We start from the raw sequence: 14210 nt of genomic DNA, 5'->3' as shown, positions 1-14210 counted from the left end.
TGTTAATCTCCTGAACCTATGAATATGTTGGTTGCCGTCCAGAAGGGACTGGATGATGTGATTAAGGATCTTAAAATGAAAATAGTATCTGGAATTATTCAGCTGGGGCTAATGTAATCACAAGGGACCTTCTAAAAGGAAGGCAGAGGTCAGAGTCAGAGCAGGCGCTGTGACCACTCAAGCAGGGGTTGGAGTGATGCTGTGGCTGGAATGGAGCCAGGAGTCAAGGAATGTGGACAGTATATAGAATCTGGAAAGAGTAAGGAACAGATCTACCCTCAGAGGCTGGGTGTGGTGGCTCAATCCTATAATCCCAGCACTTTGGGACGCTGAGGCCGGCGGATCACCTGAGGTCAGGAGTTTGAGAGCAGCCTGGCCAACATGGCAAAACCCTGTCTCTACTAAAAATACAAAAATTAGCCAGCGTGGTGGTCTGTGCCCGTAATCCCAGCTAGTTGGGAGGCTGAGGCACGAGAATTGCTTGAACCCAGGAGGCGGAGACTGCAGTAAGCTGAGATGATGCCACTGCACTCCAGTCTGGGCAAAAAAGTGAGACTCTGTCTGGGAAAAAAAAAAAAAAAAAAGAATTCACCCTCAGAGCCTCTAGGAGGAATGCAGTCCTGCCAACACCTTAATGTTAAGACAAGACTCAGACTTCTGACCACCCGAACTGTAAGATCATAAACTTACAATAAACTTACATTGTTTTAAGTCACTAGGCTTGTGATAATTAATTACAGCGCTCATGGGAAACTAAAACAGCCATAATAAAACATAATACTATTTGACACGAAGGGGTGATTGTACAAGAAGGCTTTCAGTTTATGTAAAAAAGCATTAAACGGAAACTTTAAAGTTGGACAGGATTTCCCATGGCCAGATGAGGAGGGAGGGTGCATTCTAAGCAATAAATTGTAGGTAATTCACCAAGTGAAAACATTTCTGATATTTGGTCATTTTTTATAGAACTTATTTATGTATAAACATGCAGATTAAGATCTTACCAATTTATTCATTATTTAAAGAAGTCAACCTTAAGAAGAAAATCCCATCCATTAAACACATGGAGGGCAGGGCTTAGCAATGTGTGTCATGGCGATGAGGTTGCTGTCATCTACAACTCTCTCTGACGTCTAGGAAGGCCAGCTGTGCAAATTTCTTTTTATGCTTCCTTTCAGTTGCTAGCATGGTTCCACCTCCTCACTCTGCCCCCATCTGTCTTAAGTTTAGGTCTGTAGATTTTAAAAGAGGCTGGAAGAAGCTAATGGTACCAAAGGGACCAAAACTTGGTCTACAAGATTCCCTGGTCATCTACAGAATGAATAAACTTCAGATAGGTAACTTTCACATCCAGTTCTCACAGCATCAGGTAATTCCTGAGTGCCTACCAGATAGCCACAATTCCTGTTTATAGTGTACTTGGGGGAATACAGACATTAAAAGAACAGAAGTGTGATGAGTTACTAAAGAAAAAGCTGGCCGGACATGGTGGCTCATGCCTGTAATTCCAGGAGTTTGCGAGGCCAAGGTGAGCGGATCGCTTGAGGCCAGGAGTTTGAGACCAGCCTGGTCCACATGGCGGAAACCCCATCTCTACTGAAAACACAAAAATTAGTCAGGCATGGTGGCACACGCCTGTAATCCCTGCTCCTTGGGAGACTAAGGCTTGAGGATCGCTTGAGCCTAGGAGGCGGAGGTTGCAGTGAGCCATGATTGCTCACTATACTCCAGCTTGGGCGACACAGCAACACTCTGTCTCAAAAAGAAAAAGAAAAAGCAAAAAAAAAAAAAAAAAAAAAAAAAAAAAGCACGAGTTGCAATGTGAGTGTAGTAGAGAGGATGATGATTTGCCTCTGAATCTTTCAATCTTTAGGCCTCCTTTACTGTCAACTTCAACAAAGGGCAGCACACATTTTTCCACAGATGATCTATACATTTTTATTTATTTTTTTCTGAGATAGAGTCTTGCTCTGTCACCCAGGCTGGAGTGTAGTGATGCAATCTTGGCTACTGGAACCTCTGCCTCCCAGGTTCAAGCCACCCTCCCATCTCATCACAGCCTCCCGAATAGCTGGGACTGCAGGTGTGCACCACCATGCCTGGCTAAGTTTTCAATTTTTTGTAGAAATGGGGGTCTCATGTCATTGCCCAGGCTGGTCTGGAACTCCTGAACTCAAATGATCCACCTGCCTCGGCCTCCCAAAGTGCTGGGATGACAGGCATAAGCCATGGTGCCCAGCCAATCTATGAAATACATTTTTAAATATATATGTCATAGAAATATATTACTGAACATTAAAAAATAGAAAATAAAGCTATCCATAGCCTGCTATTCTAGCATACCCTGCAAAATCCCTTTGAAGTTTTACTGTGTAATATAAAATAGGTATCATTTATTGCAACCATGTGCAATGCACTGTGCTAAGAATCTTCTATACATAATCTTATTTAGTCCTCATAACAATTCTGTGATGTAGATATTATGCCATTTTCTCCATTTTACATGCACAACTTGAAGATGTTGCTAGTTTAGTTCCAGACCACTGCAATATTGCTAATATTGTAATAAAGTGAGTCACACAAAGTTTTTGGTTTCCCAGTGCATATAAAAGTTATGTTTCTACTATACTGCAGTCTATTTAGTGTCAAGGCTGGGTACAGTTGCTCATGCCTGAAATCCCAGCACTTTGGAGGGCCTAGGTGGGCAGATTGCTTGAGACCAGGAGTTCAACACCAGCCAGGTCAACATGGCGAAATCCCGTCTTTACAAAAATACAAAAAAATTTAGCCATGTGTGGTGGCGCAGGCCTGTAGTCCCAGCTACTCAGGAGGTTGAGGTGAGAGGATAGCTTGAGCTGGGAGGTTGAGGCTGCAGTGAGCCGTAACTGTGCCACTGCACTCCAGCCTGGGTGACAGAGTGAGACCCTGTCTCAAAACAAACAAACAAACAAACAAAACTTTACTGCTAAAAAATGCTAAGGATCATCTGAGCTGTCAGTGAATTGTCATCTTTTTGCTGGTAGAGGGTCTTGCCTTAATGTTAATGGTTGCTGACTGATCAGAGTGGTGGATGCTAAAGTTTGGGGTAGCTGTGGCAATTTCTTAAAATGAGACAACAATGAAATCTGCCACATGGATTAACTCTTCCTTTCATGAGTTTTCCCTGTGACATGCAGTGCTGTTTAGCATTTTACCCACAGAAGAACTTTCAGATTTGAATTTATTTCAAAATTAGAGTCAATCCTGTCAAACCCTGCTTCTGTTTTATCAACAGTTCCGTAGTTTATGGACTATTCTAAATCCTTTGTTGTCAATCAACAGTGTTCACAGCATCTTCACCAGGAGTAGTTTCCATTTCAAGAAACCACTTTCTTTGCTGATCCATAAGAAGCAACTCCTTGCTCATTAAAGCTTTGTCTTGAGATTGCAGCAACTCAGTCACATCTGCGGGCTCCACTTCTAATTCTAGTTCTCTTGCTATTTCCACCACATCTGCAGTTGTGTCCTCAACTCAAGCCTTGATCCCTTGTGGGAAATGACTTGTTGCCAGAGCAGTCAGAATACACAAAACATTGGAGTTTGCTGTTTTACATGGGGGTGGTTAGTAGCACCCCAAAACAATCTGATGTTACTATGTAACATCAAAGATCCCTAATCATAGACCACTGGAACAGATATAATAGTATTTAAAAAGTTCAAAATAGGCCGGGCGCGGTGGCTCAAGCCTGTAATCCCAGCACTTTGGGAGGCCGAGACGGGCGGATCACGAGGTCAGGAGATCAAGACCATCCTGGCTAACATGGTGAAACCCCGTCTCTACTAAAAATACAAAAAACTAGCCGGGCGAGGTGGCGGGCGCCTGTAGTCCCAGCTACTCGGGAGGCTGAGGCAGGAGAATGGCGTGAACCCGGGAGGCGGAGCTTGCAGTGAGCTGAGATCCGGCCACTGCACTCCAGCCTGGGCGACAGAGCGAGACTCCGTCTCAAAAAAAAAAAAAAAAAAATAAAAAAATAAAAAAAAAAAATTCAAAATGTTGTGAGAATTATCAAAATGTGACACAGAGACACAAAGTGAGTACATGCTGTCAGAAAAAAAGAACTGATAGACTTGCTAACCCAGGGTTGCCACGAGCCTTCAATTTATTTAAAAAAAAAAAAAAACCGCAGTAAAATGAGGTGTGGGTGAATAACAAGAAAACTGAGGTTTGCAGACATCATACAGCTAGCTAGTATGGGATTCAAAACACCTCTGACTTTACAACCACTAATTTTATTTATTTTATTTTGAGGCAGGGTCTCACTCTGTCGCCCAGGCTGGAGTGCAGTGGCACGATCACAGCTCACTGCAGCCTCGACCTCCTGGGCTCAAGCGATTCTCCCGCCTCAGCCTCAGACAGCAAGTGGGATACCAAGTTCCCAGTTCATCTGCCGCAGGGCTGGGCCGCGCCAAGACCACGTGGCCAGTGGGCGCAGGGCGGTGGGCGGCAGTGCGCAGGCGCGCACCTGCTGCTGTGACTGGGGCCCAGAGCCCGTCCCTCCCTTGCTGGCTCCTTCCTTCCCGCCACCCCTCCACCGCCTTCCCCCTCCTCCCTCCTCTCGCCACCTCCAGGCCCCGCCCTGGCCCTGCCGCCCTATCTCCTCCCTGCAGTCGCTCCGGGGCTGCACGGGTGTGCTGCGTGTTGCTGCGTCATCGCCAGTGGCCGGTTTGAATGAGACTCTCGTCGCACCGAAGCCGCCGCCACCGCGCCTCCGCGTCGGACGCCGCCGCAGCTGCTTCTGGTCTCTGTCTCTTCGCCGCCCTTGTCAGGCCCAGCCCTCCTGCGCCGCCGCCTTCCGCCGCGCCCCGCCGCGCCCCGCCATGCCGCTCTACTCCGGTGAGCCCCGTCCTGGCCTAGCGCGCAGCACACTGGGCCGGCGCTAGGCCTCCGCGTAGGCCTGGCCTGCACTGGCGGGCGCCGGGCATGGGCCGGGAGGGGTCGGGGTGGGGTGCGCGGGGCCGGCGGTGCGGAGACAACCCTGGCACCTACCCCTCTCCGGGCTGGGTTGGAGCCCTGCGTGGCAGGGGAGCGCCGTTCGCCGATGGATGGGGGGAGTGGAGATGGGGAAGCCTCTCAAAGTCGTGACGCTGCAGAATAGTTTCTGACGCTGCTCTGGTGTGCGGTGAAAGTGAGGGTGTGTCCTGAGGCGCTGGGCACCAGGCTGGAGGTGCAGGGCGATTCCTTTGGGCTTCTCAGTGGTCGCCGTGGAAGGGAGCGGGGAAGAACGGGAGGGAAGGAGGGACCCGGGATGGAAGGTGAGCCTTCATCCTTCTTGGGGTTGCCAAGCGGCGTTCGCCGCCCTTCGTCGCCCTTCGCCCTTCTCTTGTCCCTTGCCTTTGTTCGACCGCCCCTTTGGTACCAGTTTTAGTTTTGTCCCGAGGCAGATTGTAAACCTTTTTGCTTCGTTTTCGTTTCATCAGACGTTGCATTGGATTTCTCTATCCGAAACATGGTGTGAGCTTTCAGAAGTAGATGAATACACGTATCCCCGGGGTGTCATTTCTTGGTTGGCATTTGACAAGGGCTTGTGTTTTTTGCTTGCTGACAGTCCAAGGTACTGGCCAGGGATCACTTTTACTTAGAGAATGGACCTTGCTGCTCCCTAGCCTTATTCAAAATGGCACCTAAAATATGTGTGGTGTCTCCAGTTGGCTGTAGATGTGTGATTCATTGACCATCCCTATTTATTCTGTCACAGTTCCTTAATTGAAGATTCAGCATTTACAAAGCATGATACGAATAAGAGTATTGTTTGATCTCAAGGTGGATTCTTGATGGTCTAGAATCTTGAATCGACTTCTTAATGATTGCCCAACCCCTTTCTAAAGCCATAACAACAGTAGAATGACTCTTGAAATATTCTAATACTTAAACACACCAGTAGGTTCACACACATAAAACCCCTATGTTTCCTCAAAAAATGCCAGCGCTGACCAAAGTTTCTTCTTTAAAATTTGAGCTTTATCTTAAATATTTAATCAGATCTTTTCCTCATCCCTCAAATGAGGGAAAGGTTCCTTCCTTTGACCTCTCCATATCGATAATCTGTATTTTGAGGGTCAGCAAAAAGCTCTATATTAAAATGGAGAGAACATTTTAAGTACTATTTCATAAGATTTAGTAGAAAATTAAGTATGTAGGCTTGGCGCAGTGGCTCACGCCTGTAATCCCAGCTCTTTGGGAGGCCCGAGGCGGGCGGATCACTTGAAGTCAGGAGTTCGAGACCAGCCTGGCCAACATGTTGAAACCCCGTCTCTACTAAAAATACAAAAATTAGCCGGGAGTGGTGGCGGGCGCCTGTAATCCCAGCTACTTCAGAGGCTGAGGCAGGAGAATCGCTTGAAACCGTGAGGCGGAGGTTGTAGTGAGCCAAGATCACACCATTGCACTTCAGCCTGGGTGAAAAAAAGCGAAACTGCATCTCGAGAAAAGAAAAAAAATTACATATCTAAATTATTAAATGGTTAAGGATAAGTGCAATTAAAAATTAAAACCAGGGGCCATGGTGTGTGCCTTTAATCCCAGCTACTCGGGAAGCTGAGTTGGGAGGATCACTTGAGCCAAGGAGTTAGAGGGTGCTGTGATCTGTGATCACGCCACTGCACTCCAGCCTGGGTGACAGAGCAAGACCCCCGTCTCTAAAAATAAACACACACCTGTGCCTCTTACAGAGTTAGGGTTTTGTATATATTGCTTTGTTTTAATCTTCAACATAATCCTGTGATACTGGTGTAATTCCTCTTGTAAGCATAAGCAAAAAGTTTTAAGTAACTTGCTCATGGCAATAGTGCAGTAAATTTCAGGTAGTTTCCTCTCCTTTATTTCTAGTACTGTTTTGGTTTAATCCTGTAGCATCTTTAGCTTGTACTATTGTAATATGCTTCTAGTTTATTTCGGTGATTACAGTGTGCCCTCTTCAAGCCCGATTTCTCTGCTTCTGCAAGACAAAAAACAGACCAAAGTGGCCTTTATGACAGCCTTTCAGGAATTACACATTGCCTACAATATAAAGCTTTTATGTGTTTTGTTTTATTTATTTTTTTATTGTTTGAGACTGAGTTTTGCTCTTGTTGCCCAGTGTGGAGTGCAATGGCGCAATCTTGGCTCGCTGCAACCTCCACCTCCTGGTTTCAAGCGATTCTCCTGCCTCAGCCTCGCGAGTAGCTGGAATTACAGGTGCCTGCCACCATGCCTAGCTAATTTTTGTATTTTTAGTAGAAACAAGGTTTCACCGTATTGGCCAGGCTGGTCTCGAACCCCTGACCTCAGGTGATCCACTCGCCTCAGCCTCCAAAAGTGCTGGGATTACAGGCATGAGCCACCGTGCCTGGTCTCTTTATGGGTGTTTTAGGATGACTTATCTTCCATAACTTGATCCTTAGTCAGCTTCCAGTTTCATCTACTGCTGCTTTCCCTTTTCTCTGGTAATTAATTACTTACATCTTAGAACATACCATGTTGCTTTATTGCTGTGGAATGTTTTCCTTCTTTTCTGGGAATACTTCTGTTCTCTCCTAGTCTCTAACACTTAATCTTTTCTTTGAGATTCAAAATGATAGTGATAACTCAGAAGTTAATACTTCATCCAGGGAATCTTTCCTCATTTATGAAGCATTCCACTTTGTTGCTGTAGCCTTTATAATACTTATATTGTTAATTACTCCCCCCCCCCCCCCCCCCGCCCTATTAGGCTGTAAGTTTATGGAGAGCCTTCCCAATGTTTTGTACCGGGCTTGTCATTAACTGAATGCTCAACATATTCATTGAACTGATGATAGAATTGGGATTTGGTGTCTGGATGAGGTTTTCAAATTCTGATTTCAGGAGTTAGAAAGCAGTTAACAGTTGTGAGATTCTTATTTTTGAAAAGTTATAAAGTTTTCAGTGGAACCAATATATATCTTTGGGTTTTAAAAAATATATTTCAAAAGTTAGCTATGTTATGAGGCTGATTGAAATTTTTTATTTTGGTAAAATATATGTAATAAAGTTTACCATTTTAATGGTTTTTACATGTACAGTTCTATAACATTAAGTATATTCACACTGTTTTACAACTATTACCTTCATCCACATCCTCTGGCAAACACCATTCTCTTTTTGTGTGTATGCATTTGACCACTTTAGGTATCTCATATAACCGGAATCATCCATGTTGTAGCATGTGTAAGAGTTTCTTTCCTTTTTAAGGTTGAATAATATTGCATTGTATGTATATACCACATTTTCTTTGTCCATTAATCTGTTGATGGACACTTGAGTTGCTCCCACTTTTTTGGCTGTTGTGAATAATGGCTGCTGTAGACATGGGTGTACAAGTATCTGTTTGAGTCCTTGCTTTCCGATCTTCAGGGTATACCCAGAAATGAAATTGCTGGATGATATGGTAATTCTATGTTTACTTTTATTCCCACCAGAAGTGTACAAGTGTTCCAGTTTCTCCACATCTTTGCTAACACTTGTTACTTTCTATTAAATTTTAAAAAGAATAGCCATTCTAATGGCTGTGAAGTGGGATTTCTATATATTTTTAAATGCTTTAGATATGTCTTTGGATTTTTTCTTAATCGAGCACCTCTTGTCCAGAAATGACGCTTTTCAATTCTCCCACATTTCTTATGACTCAGAATCTGTATTCCTTAAGTTGTTCTAGATGTGCTTTATTCTCTCAGGATTTTTTTTCTTCTCTTAAACTATCTAACCTTTTTCTCTCTCTTCTTTTCCAATGCTGTGTGCTGATATGAATGATTCTTCAATTCAACACATTGTGGGGGCTGCAAAACATCATTTTGGGAAATGTTTCGATATAATCTTATTGTTGGAGTAGGATTCAGAAGACTTGGGAGTTTATTAACCAATTTTTTTGACATTAGCAAATCAATCTACTTCTCTGAAGTCTCAGTTTCTTTTTTTTTTTTTTTTGGAGCTGGAGTCTCGCCCTGTCGCCCAGGCTGGAGTGCAGTGGCGCGATCTTGGCTCACTGCAACCTCCGCCTCCTGGGTTCAAGCGATTCTCCTGCCTCAGCCTCCTGAGTAGCTGGGATTACAGGCACCTGCCACCATGCCCGGCTAATTTTTGTATTTTTATTAGAGACAGGCTGGTCTCGAACTCCTGACCTTGTGATCTGCCTGCCTCAGCCTCCCAAAGTACTGGGATTACAGGCGTGAGCCACCACTCCCAGCCTGCTGAAGTCTCAGTTTCTTTAACTATGAAATGAGAAGTTAGGTTTGATCCAGTGAAATTTTATTCAGCACCTACTGCATGCATGCTGCTCTTGATTAGGTAGACATTATGGGCATAGAAAGATGAATGACATACTTTGACTCTTGATAACTGCCTAATTGGTGATCTTCTAAGGGTCTGTAATTCTTTTCTTTTTATTTTTTAATTTAAAAAATTGTGATTTTGTTTGCAGTTACTGTAAAATGGGGAAAGGAGAAATTTGAAGGTGTAGAATTGAATACTGATGAACCTCCAATGGTGTTCAAGGCTCAGCTGTTTGCATTGACTGGAGTCCAGCCTGCCAGACAGAAAGTTATGGTGAAAGGAGGAACTCTAAAGGTAAAATATAGTCCAAATTTTCATCACGTTACTATTATTGTATACTTTTTGAAAAATAACACTGGAAAATGTATTTAATTTTAATGTAGCATTTGAAGTGCTTTTTTATATGATGAGAATATGTCATCTATGGGGTTTAAACTGTCTTATGCATGTTAGAGTAAGGGAGAAACATGGTAGCCGTTTCACAACACTATACTGTATTATAAAAACATCCTTTTAAAACTCTTTTTACTTTTATTTATTTTTAACTTTTAGGTTCTGAGATACATGTGCAGGTTTGTTATATAGGTAAACCTGTGTTGCAGGGTTTTGATATACAGATTTCATCACCCGGGTACTAAGCATAGTACCTGACAGGTAGTTGTTTTTTTTTTTTTAAGATCCTCTTCCTCCTCCCACTCTCCACCCCTCAAGTAAGCTCCAGTGTCTGTTGTTCCTCTCTGTGTGTCTATGTGTTCTCATTATTTAGCTCCCACTTAAAATTAGAACATGCGGTTTGCTTTTCTGTTCCTGCATTAGTTTACTAAGGAACTAACAGGTAATGATCTCCAGCTCCATCCATGTTGCTGCAAAGGACATGACTTTGTTCTAAAAGCATCATTTAAATTTTATTTTAAAATGTATTGTATTACCAGATACCTCTGTGGGTCAGAAGAGTGGAACACTTTACAGTTATCTGTATTGTGTGAATTTCTTTTCCTATGAGGATGTATTAAAAGTATTAGTTTTATTTTGTTTAGACTAAAATGAAATCAATTAATATTTCCTTAGTAATTTTCCATGATGAGGTTGGAAAATTTTATCTCAGCTTAAACATATGGAACAATACAGATAGGTTTGTTTTCTTAAAAAAACTATTACAGAATGTAATTTTGTACATGCATTTGTATGTTGAAATTCAAAGCACTTCAGCATTTTTACCAAAGCCGTGGTTCTGGAAAAGTGTTCGTCTTTTTTTTTTTTTTGGCCTTTATTGCATCCTACCCATTAATGAAGAGCCGTTTTTTTCTTTTTTTCTTTTTCTTTTTTTTTGAGACGAGTCTTGCTCTGTTGCCCATGCTGGAGTGCAGTGGCGCTGTCTTGGCTCACTGCAACCTCTGCCTCCTGGGTTCAAGTGATTCTCATGCCTCAGCCTCCTGAGTAGCTGGGATTACAGGTGTCCACCACCATGCCTGGCTAATTTTTGTATTTTTAGTAGAGATAGGGTTTCACCATGTTGGCCAGTCTGGTCTTGAACTCCTGACCTCAAGTGATCTGTCCACCTCGGCCTCCCAGAGTGCTGGGATTACAGGCGTGAGTCACCGCACCTGGTCCCCTTTTTTCGTAACAGTAATTGTTACCTAACTCCTACCTGGAGATGGGAGGAAAAAAATTCTGTTTAAAAAGAGAATAAACCTAATTTTTTTCTTTACTTCCTTTGGAATGATTACAGTTACCACAGTTAAGAATCCATCCTTGCCAGCATCACTGATGAAGGACTGAAGAAAAGACAAGAAGATATCTATTATTATTATTATTATTATTATTATTATTATTATTATTATTTTTGAGATGGAGTCTCCCTCTGTCACTCAGGTGCTGGAGTGCAGTGGCGCCATCTCAACTCATTACAACCACCACCTCCTGGGCTCAAGTGATTGTCCTGCCTCAGTCTCCCGAATAGCTGGGATTACAGGTCACCGCCACCACTCCTGGCTAATGTTTGTATTTTTGGTAGAGACAGTGTTTCACCATGTTGGTGATGGTCTCCTTACCTCAAGTGATCTGCCCACCTCGCACCTCCCAAAGTGCTGGGATTACAGGCGTGAGCCACCACACCCGGCCTCTGTTGTTTTTAATAATATAAGTATAGTTTTAAAAAATACTTTCTTCAAGGGTTAGATAAAATGCTAAAGATCTATAGTTAACTTTAAAGATAAAGAATGGCTACCCCCTCAGGGCAGTAAAACACATGTTGGAGGAAAATAACTTTGTTTACCTCTGAAGGTACAGTATGAACCTTTGGCCTTTAGTGAACTTCATAGCCTAAATCGTGCTGACCACTGTACTAGTGGTATGTTGTCAGGAGTTATAGAAGCATGCAAATTAAATGAAACTGTGACTGCTAATAGTTACCATTTATTGAGTACTTTTTCTGTGTCAGGCTTTTATTATATTTTCTTTTATTGTCAACTATATGTTATCCGTATCTTATAAATGAGGAAATTTTATAAATGAATGTCAAAGAGGTTTAAGTAACATAGTAAGGCACCAAATGAGCTTATGATTTATAAATCAAGCAGATCTGTGTTCCATTCCCAGCTTTGTGTGACCTTAGGTAAGTGATCTTAGAGGGCATTTATAGTTATCATTCGTTACCTTTAGCAGTCATAGTCCTTAAATTGAGAAGGGCCTGTAGGAAGTTACTGTTCCATTTTAAAGCAGATAGAGGATATAATTAGTGGCACCAATGCAGGGTAGACAAGCATATTGAATACCCAATACCTTCTATAAAAGGGAGTAATATGGAATCGACTTTATCCTATGAGGGGAAAGGCCTAGCTGCAGTAATTTAAAATATTACTCTGGACTAATCATGCATTTAAAAAAATATATTGATCTTTATTCAACATATTGAAGGGAAAGTATTTAATTGCTTTATAGATGTGAAATTTAGCACTTGAGAAACATTTGTGGTTATGCAAATATTAGTAAGATTTAGTTTGCCCTGGGTAGTCTGGTTTATTCTAGCATTTGTATTCTTCTGAGTCTCCTGGTTTTGATGATAAATTATAGTCACCTTAATTACATTAACTCTTCATTCTTGCCGATTAAGCTAGTTATTTATTAGCTCTGCTGGTTCCAAACACCCAAAAAATAGGATCTATCATCTGTCATTAGTCAACTGTATTTTAGTACTTGCTCAAAGTATGTTTTTTATACTTATGTGTTTTTTAGTATTTGATGCTGTAAAGGTTACTGCCTTTTATATTGTGTTACCTTATGCAGTTGAAGCAAATTATTTGAAACCCTGGCTTTAGGACCGCTTGTGTTTAAAGAAAAAATTTTTTTTTGAGATGGAGCCTTGCTCTGTTGCCCAGGCTGGAGTGCAGTGGTGAGATCTCGGCTCACTGTAAGCTCTGCCTCCTGGGTTCAAGCAGTTATCTTGCCTCAGCCTCCCGAGTAGCTGGAATTACAGGTGTGCACCACCATGCCCAGCTACTTTTTGTATTTTTAGTAGAGATGGAGTTTCTCTATATTGGTCAGGCTGGTTTCGAACTCATGACCACAGGTGATCCGCCTGCCTTGGCCTCCCAAAGTACTGGGATTACAGGTGTGAGCCACCGTGCCTGGCCAAAAAAAAATTTTTTTTATTGTTGTAATTTTAAATGAAATCTGCATACAGGATAAATTTTATTCTGTTTTGAAGTAGATTAAAATAAATTGATTATTAGATTATGTTCTGCTTGTACAGAAGTGGTTAAATGTCTTTTGTTTGTCTTTGAAACAGGATGATGATTGGGGAAACATCAAAATAAAAAATGTAAGTATTATCTTATGAATATTTATTATAATGCAGTAACCTCATTATGATGCCAAAATATATTCCAGATGACTTTTTTTCACATGTATATCCAGTTGTTCCAGCACTATCTGTTGAAAATACTTGCCTTTTCCCATTGACTTGTGTTGGGCTCTTTCTTGAAAACTAGTTACAGGTTTATTTTTGGTTTTTGTTTCATTGATCTAGTAGATTAGAGTTACACTAGTACCAAATGGTTTTGATTACTAAAGCTTTATAATAAAAGTCTTGAAAAAAAAATTGGCTGGGTGTGGTGATGCACACCTGTAATCCTAGCTACTCGGGAGGATGAGGCAGGAGGCAGGAGAATCGCTTGAACTTGGGAGGCGGAGATTGCAGTGAGCCGAGATCACGCCACTGCACTCCAGCCTGGCAACGGAGCGAGACTGTCTCCAAAAAAAAAAGAGTCTTGAAGTAAGGTAGTATACGTTCTTATGCTCTGCAGCTTTCTCCTCTTTGAGATTTTGTTTGAGATTACATTGAATCTGTAGCTCAATTTGGGGAGAATAAACATCTTAACAATATTGCGTATTAAAATCTTTGAATATGATGTACTTCCTTATTTGTTTGGGTCTCTGTTTTCTCTTAGCAGTGTTGTAGTTTTTAAATAGAGATTTTGCATGAGTGTTTTTTTTTTTGCGGGGGGGACAGGGCCTCACTGTTACGTATGCTGGAGCACAGTGGCATGGTCATGGCTTGCTGCAGCTTCAAACTCCCAGGCTCAAGCATTCCTTCCATCTCAACCTTCTGAGTAGCTGGGACCACAGGTGTGTGTTACCATGCCCAGTTAATTAATTAATTTTAATTGTTTTTTGTAGAGATGGGGGTGTCACTATGTTTCCCAGGCTGGTCTTACACTCCAGGGCTCAAGTGATCTTCCTGCCTTGGCCTCCAAGAGTGCTGGGATTAACAGGTGTGAGTCACTGTGCCCAGCCCTTGCATGACTTCTCTTAAATTATTGGAACTTAACATTTGTTCACTGCTTAAAATGATATTAAAGAATTGTTTCCAGCGTTCATGGCTAGAATGTAAAAATACAATTGATTT

The 14210-nt window shown here is 42.1% G+C and overlaps 1 protein-coding gene across 3 annotated transcripts in view; it reads left to right on the top strand.

Moving 5' to 3' along the window:
- The first annotated feature begins 4538 nt into the window (after window positions 1-4538).
- USP14 (ubiquitin specific peptidase 14) overlaps window positions 4539-14210 on the top strand; it is a 57437-nt gene continuing 47765 nt past the window's right edge. For 2 of the 3 annotated variants that reach the window (XM_010354892.2, XM_030925781.1), the window contains exons 1-3: window positions 4539-4873; window positions 9453-9598; window positions 13092-13124. In XM_010354892.2, the coding sequence (XP_010353194.1) occupies window positions 4858-4873; window positions 9453-9598; window positions 13092-13124 (195 nt within the window). In that variant the 5' untranslated portion in view covers window positions 4539-4857. The remainder of the gene's footprint in view (window positions 4874-9452; window positions 9599-13091; window positions 13125-14210) is intronic. The other variant, XM_030925782.1, reaches the window with a different exon arrangement.

Source organism: Rhinopithecus roxellana, chromosome 21 (genome assembly GCF_007565055.1).
Source record: "Rhinopithecus roxellana isolate Shanxi Qingling chromosome 21, ASM756505v1, whole genome shotgun sequence".
Taxonomy (NCBI): Eukaryota; Metazoa; Chordata; class Mammalia; order Primates; family Cercopithecidae; genus Rhinopithecus; species Rhinopithecus roxellana.
This window is presented reverse-complemented; position numbering and strand designations above follow the sequence as displayed.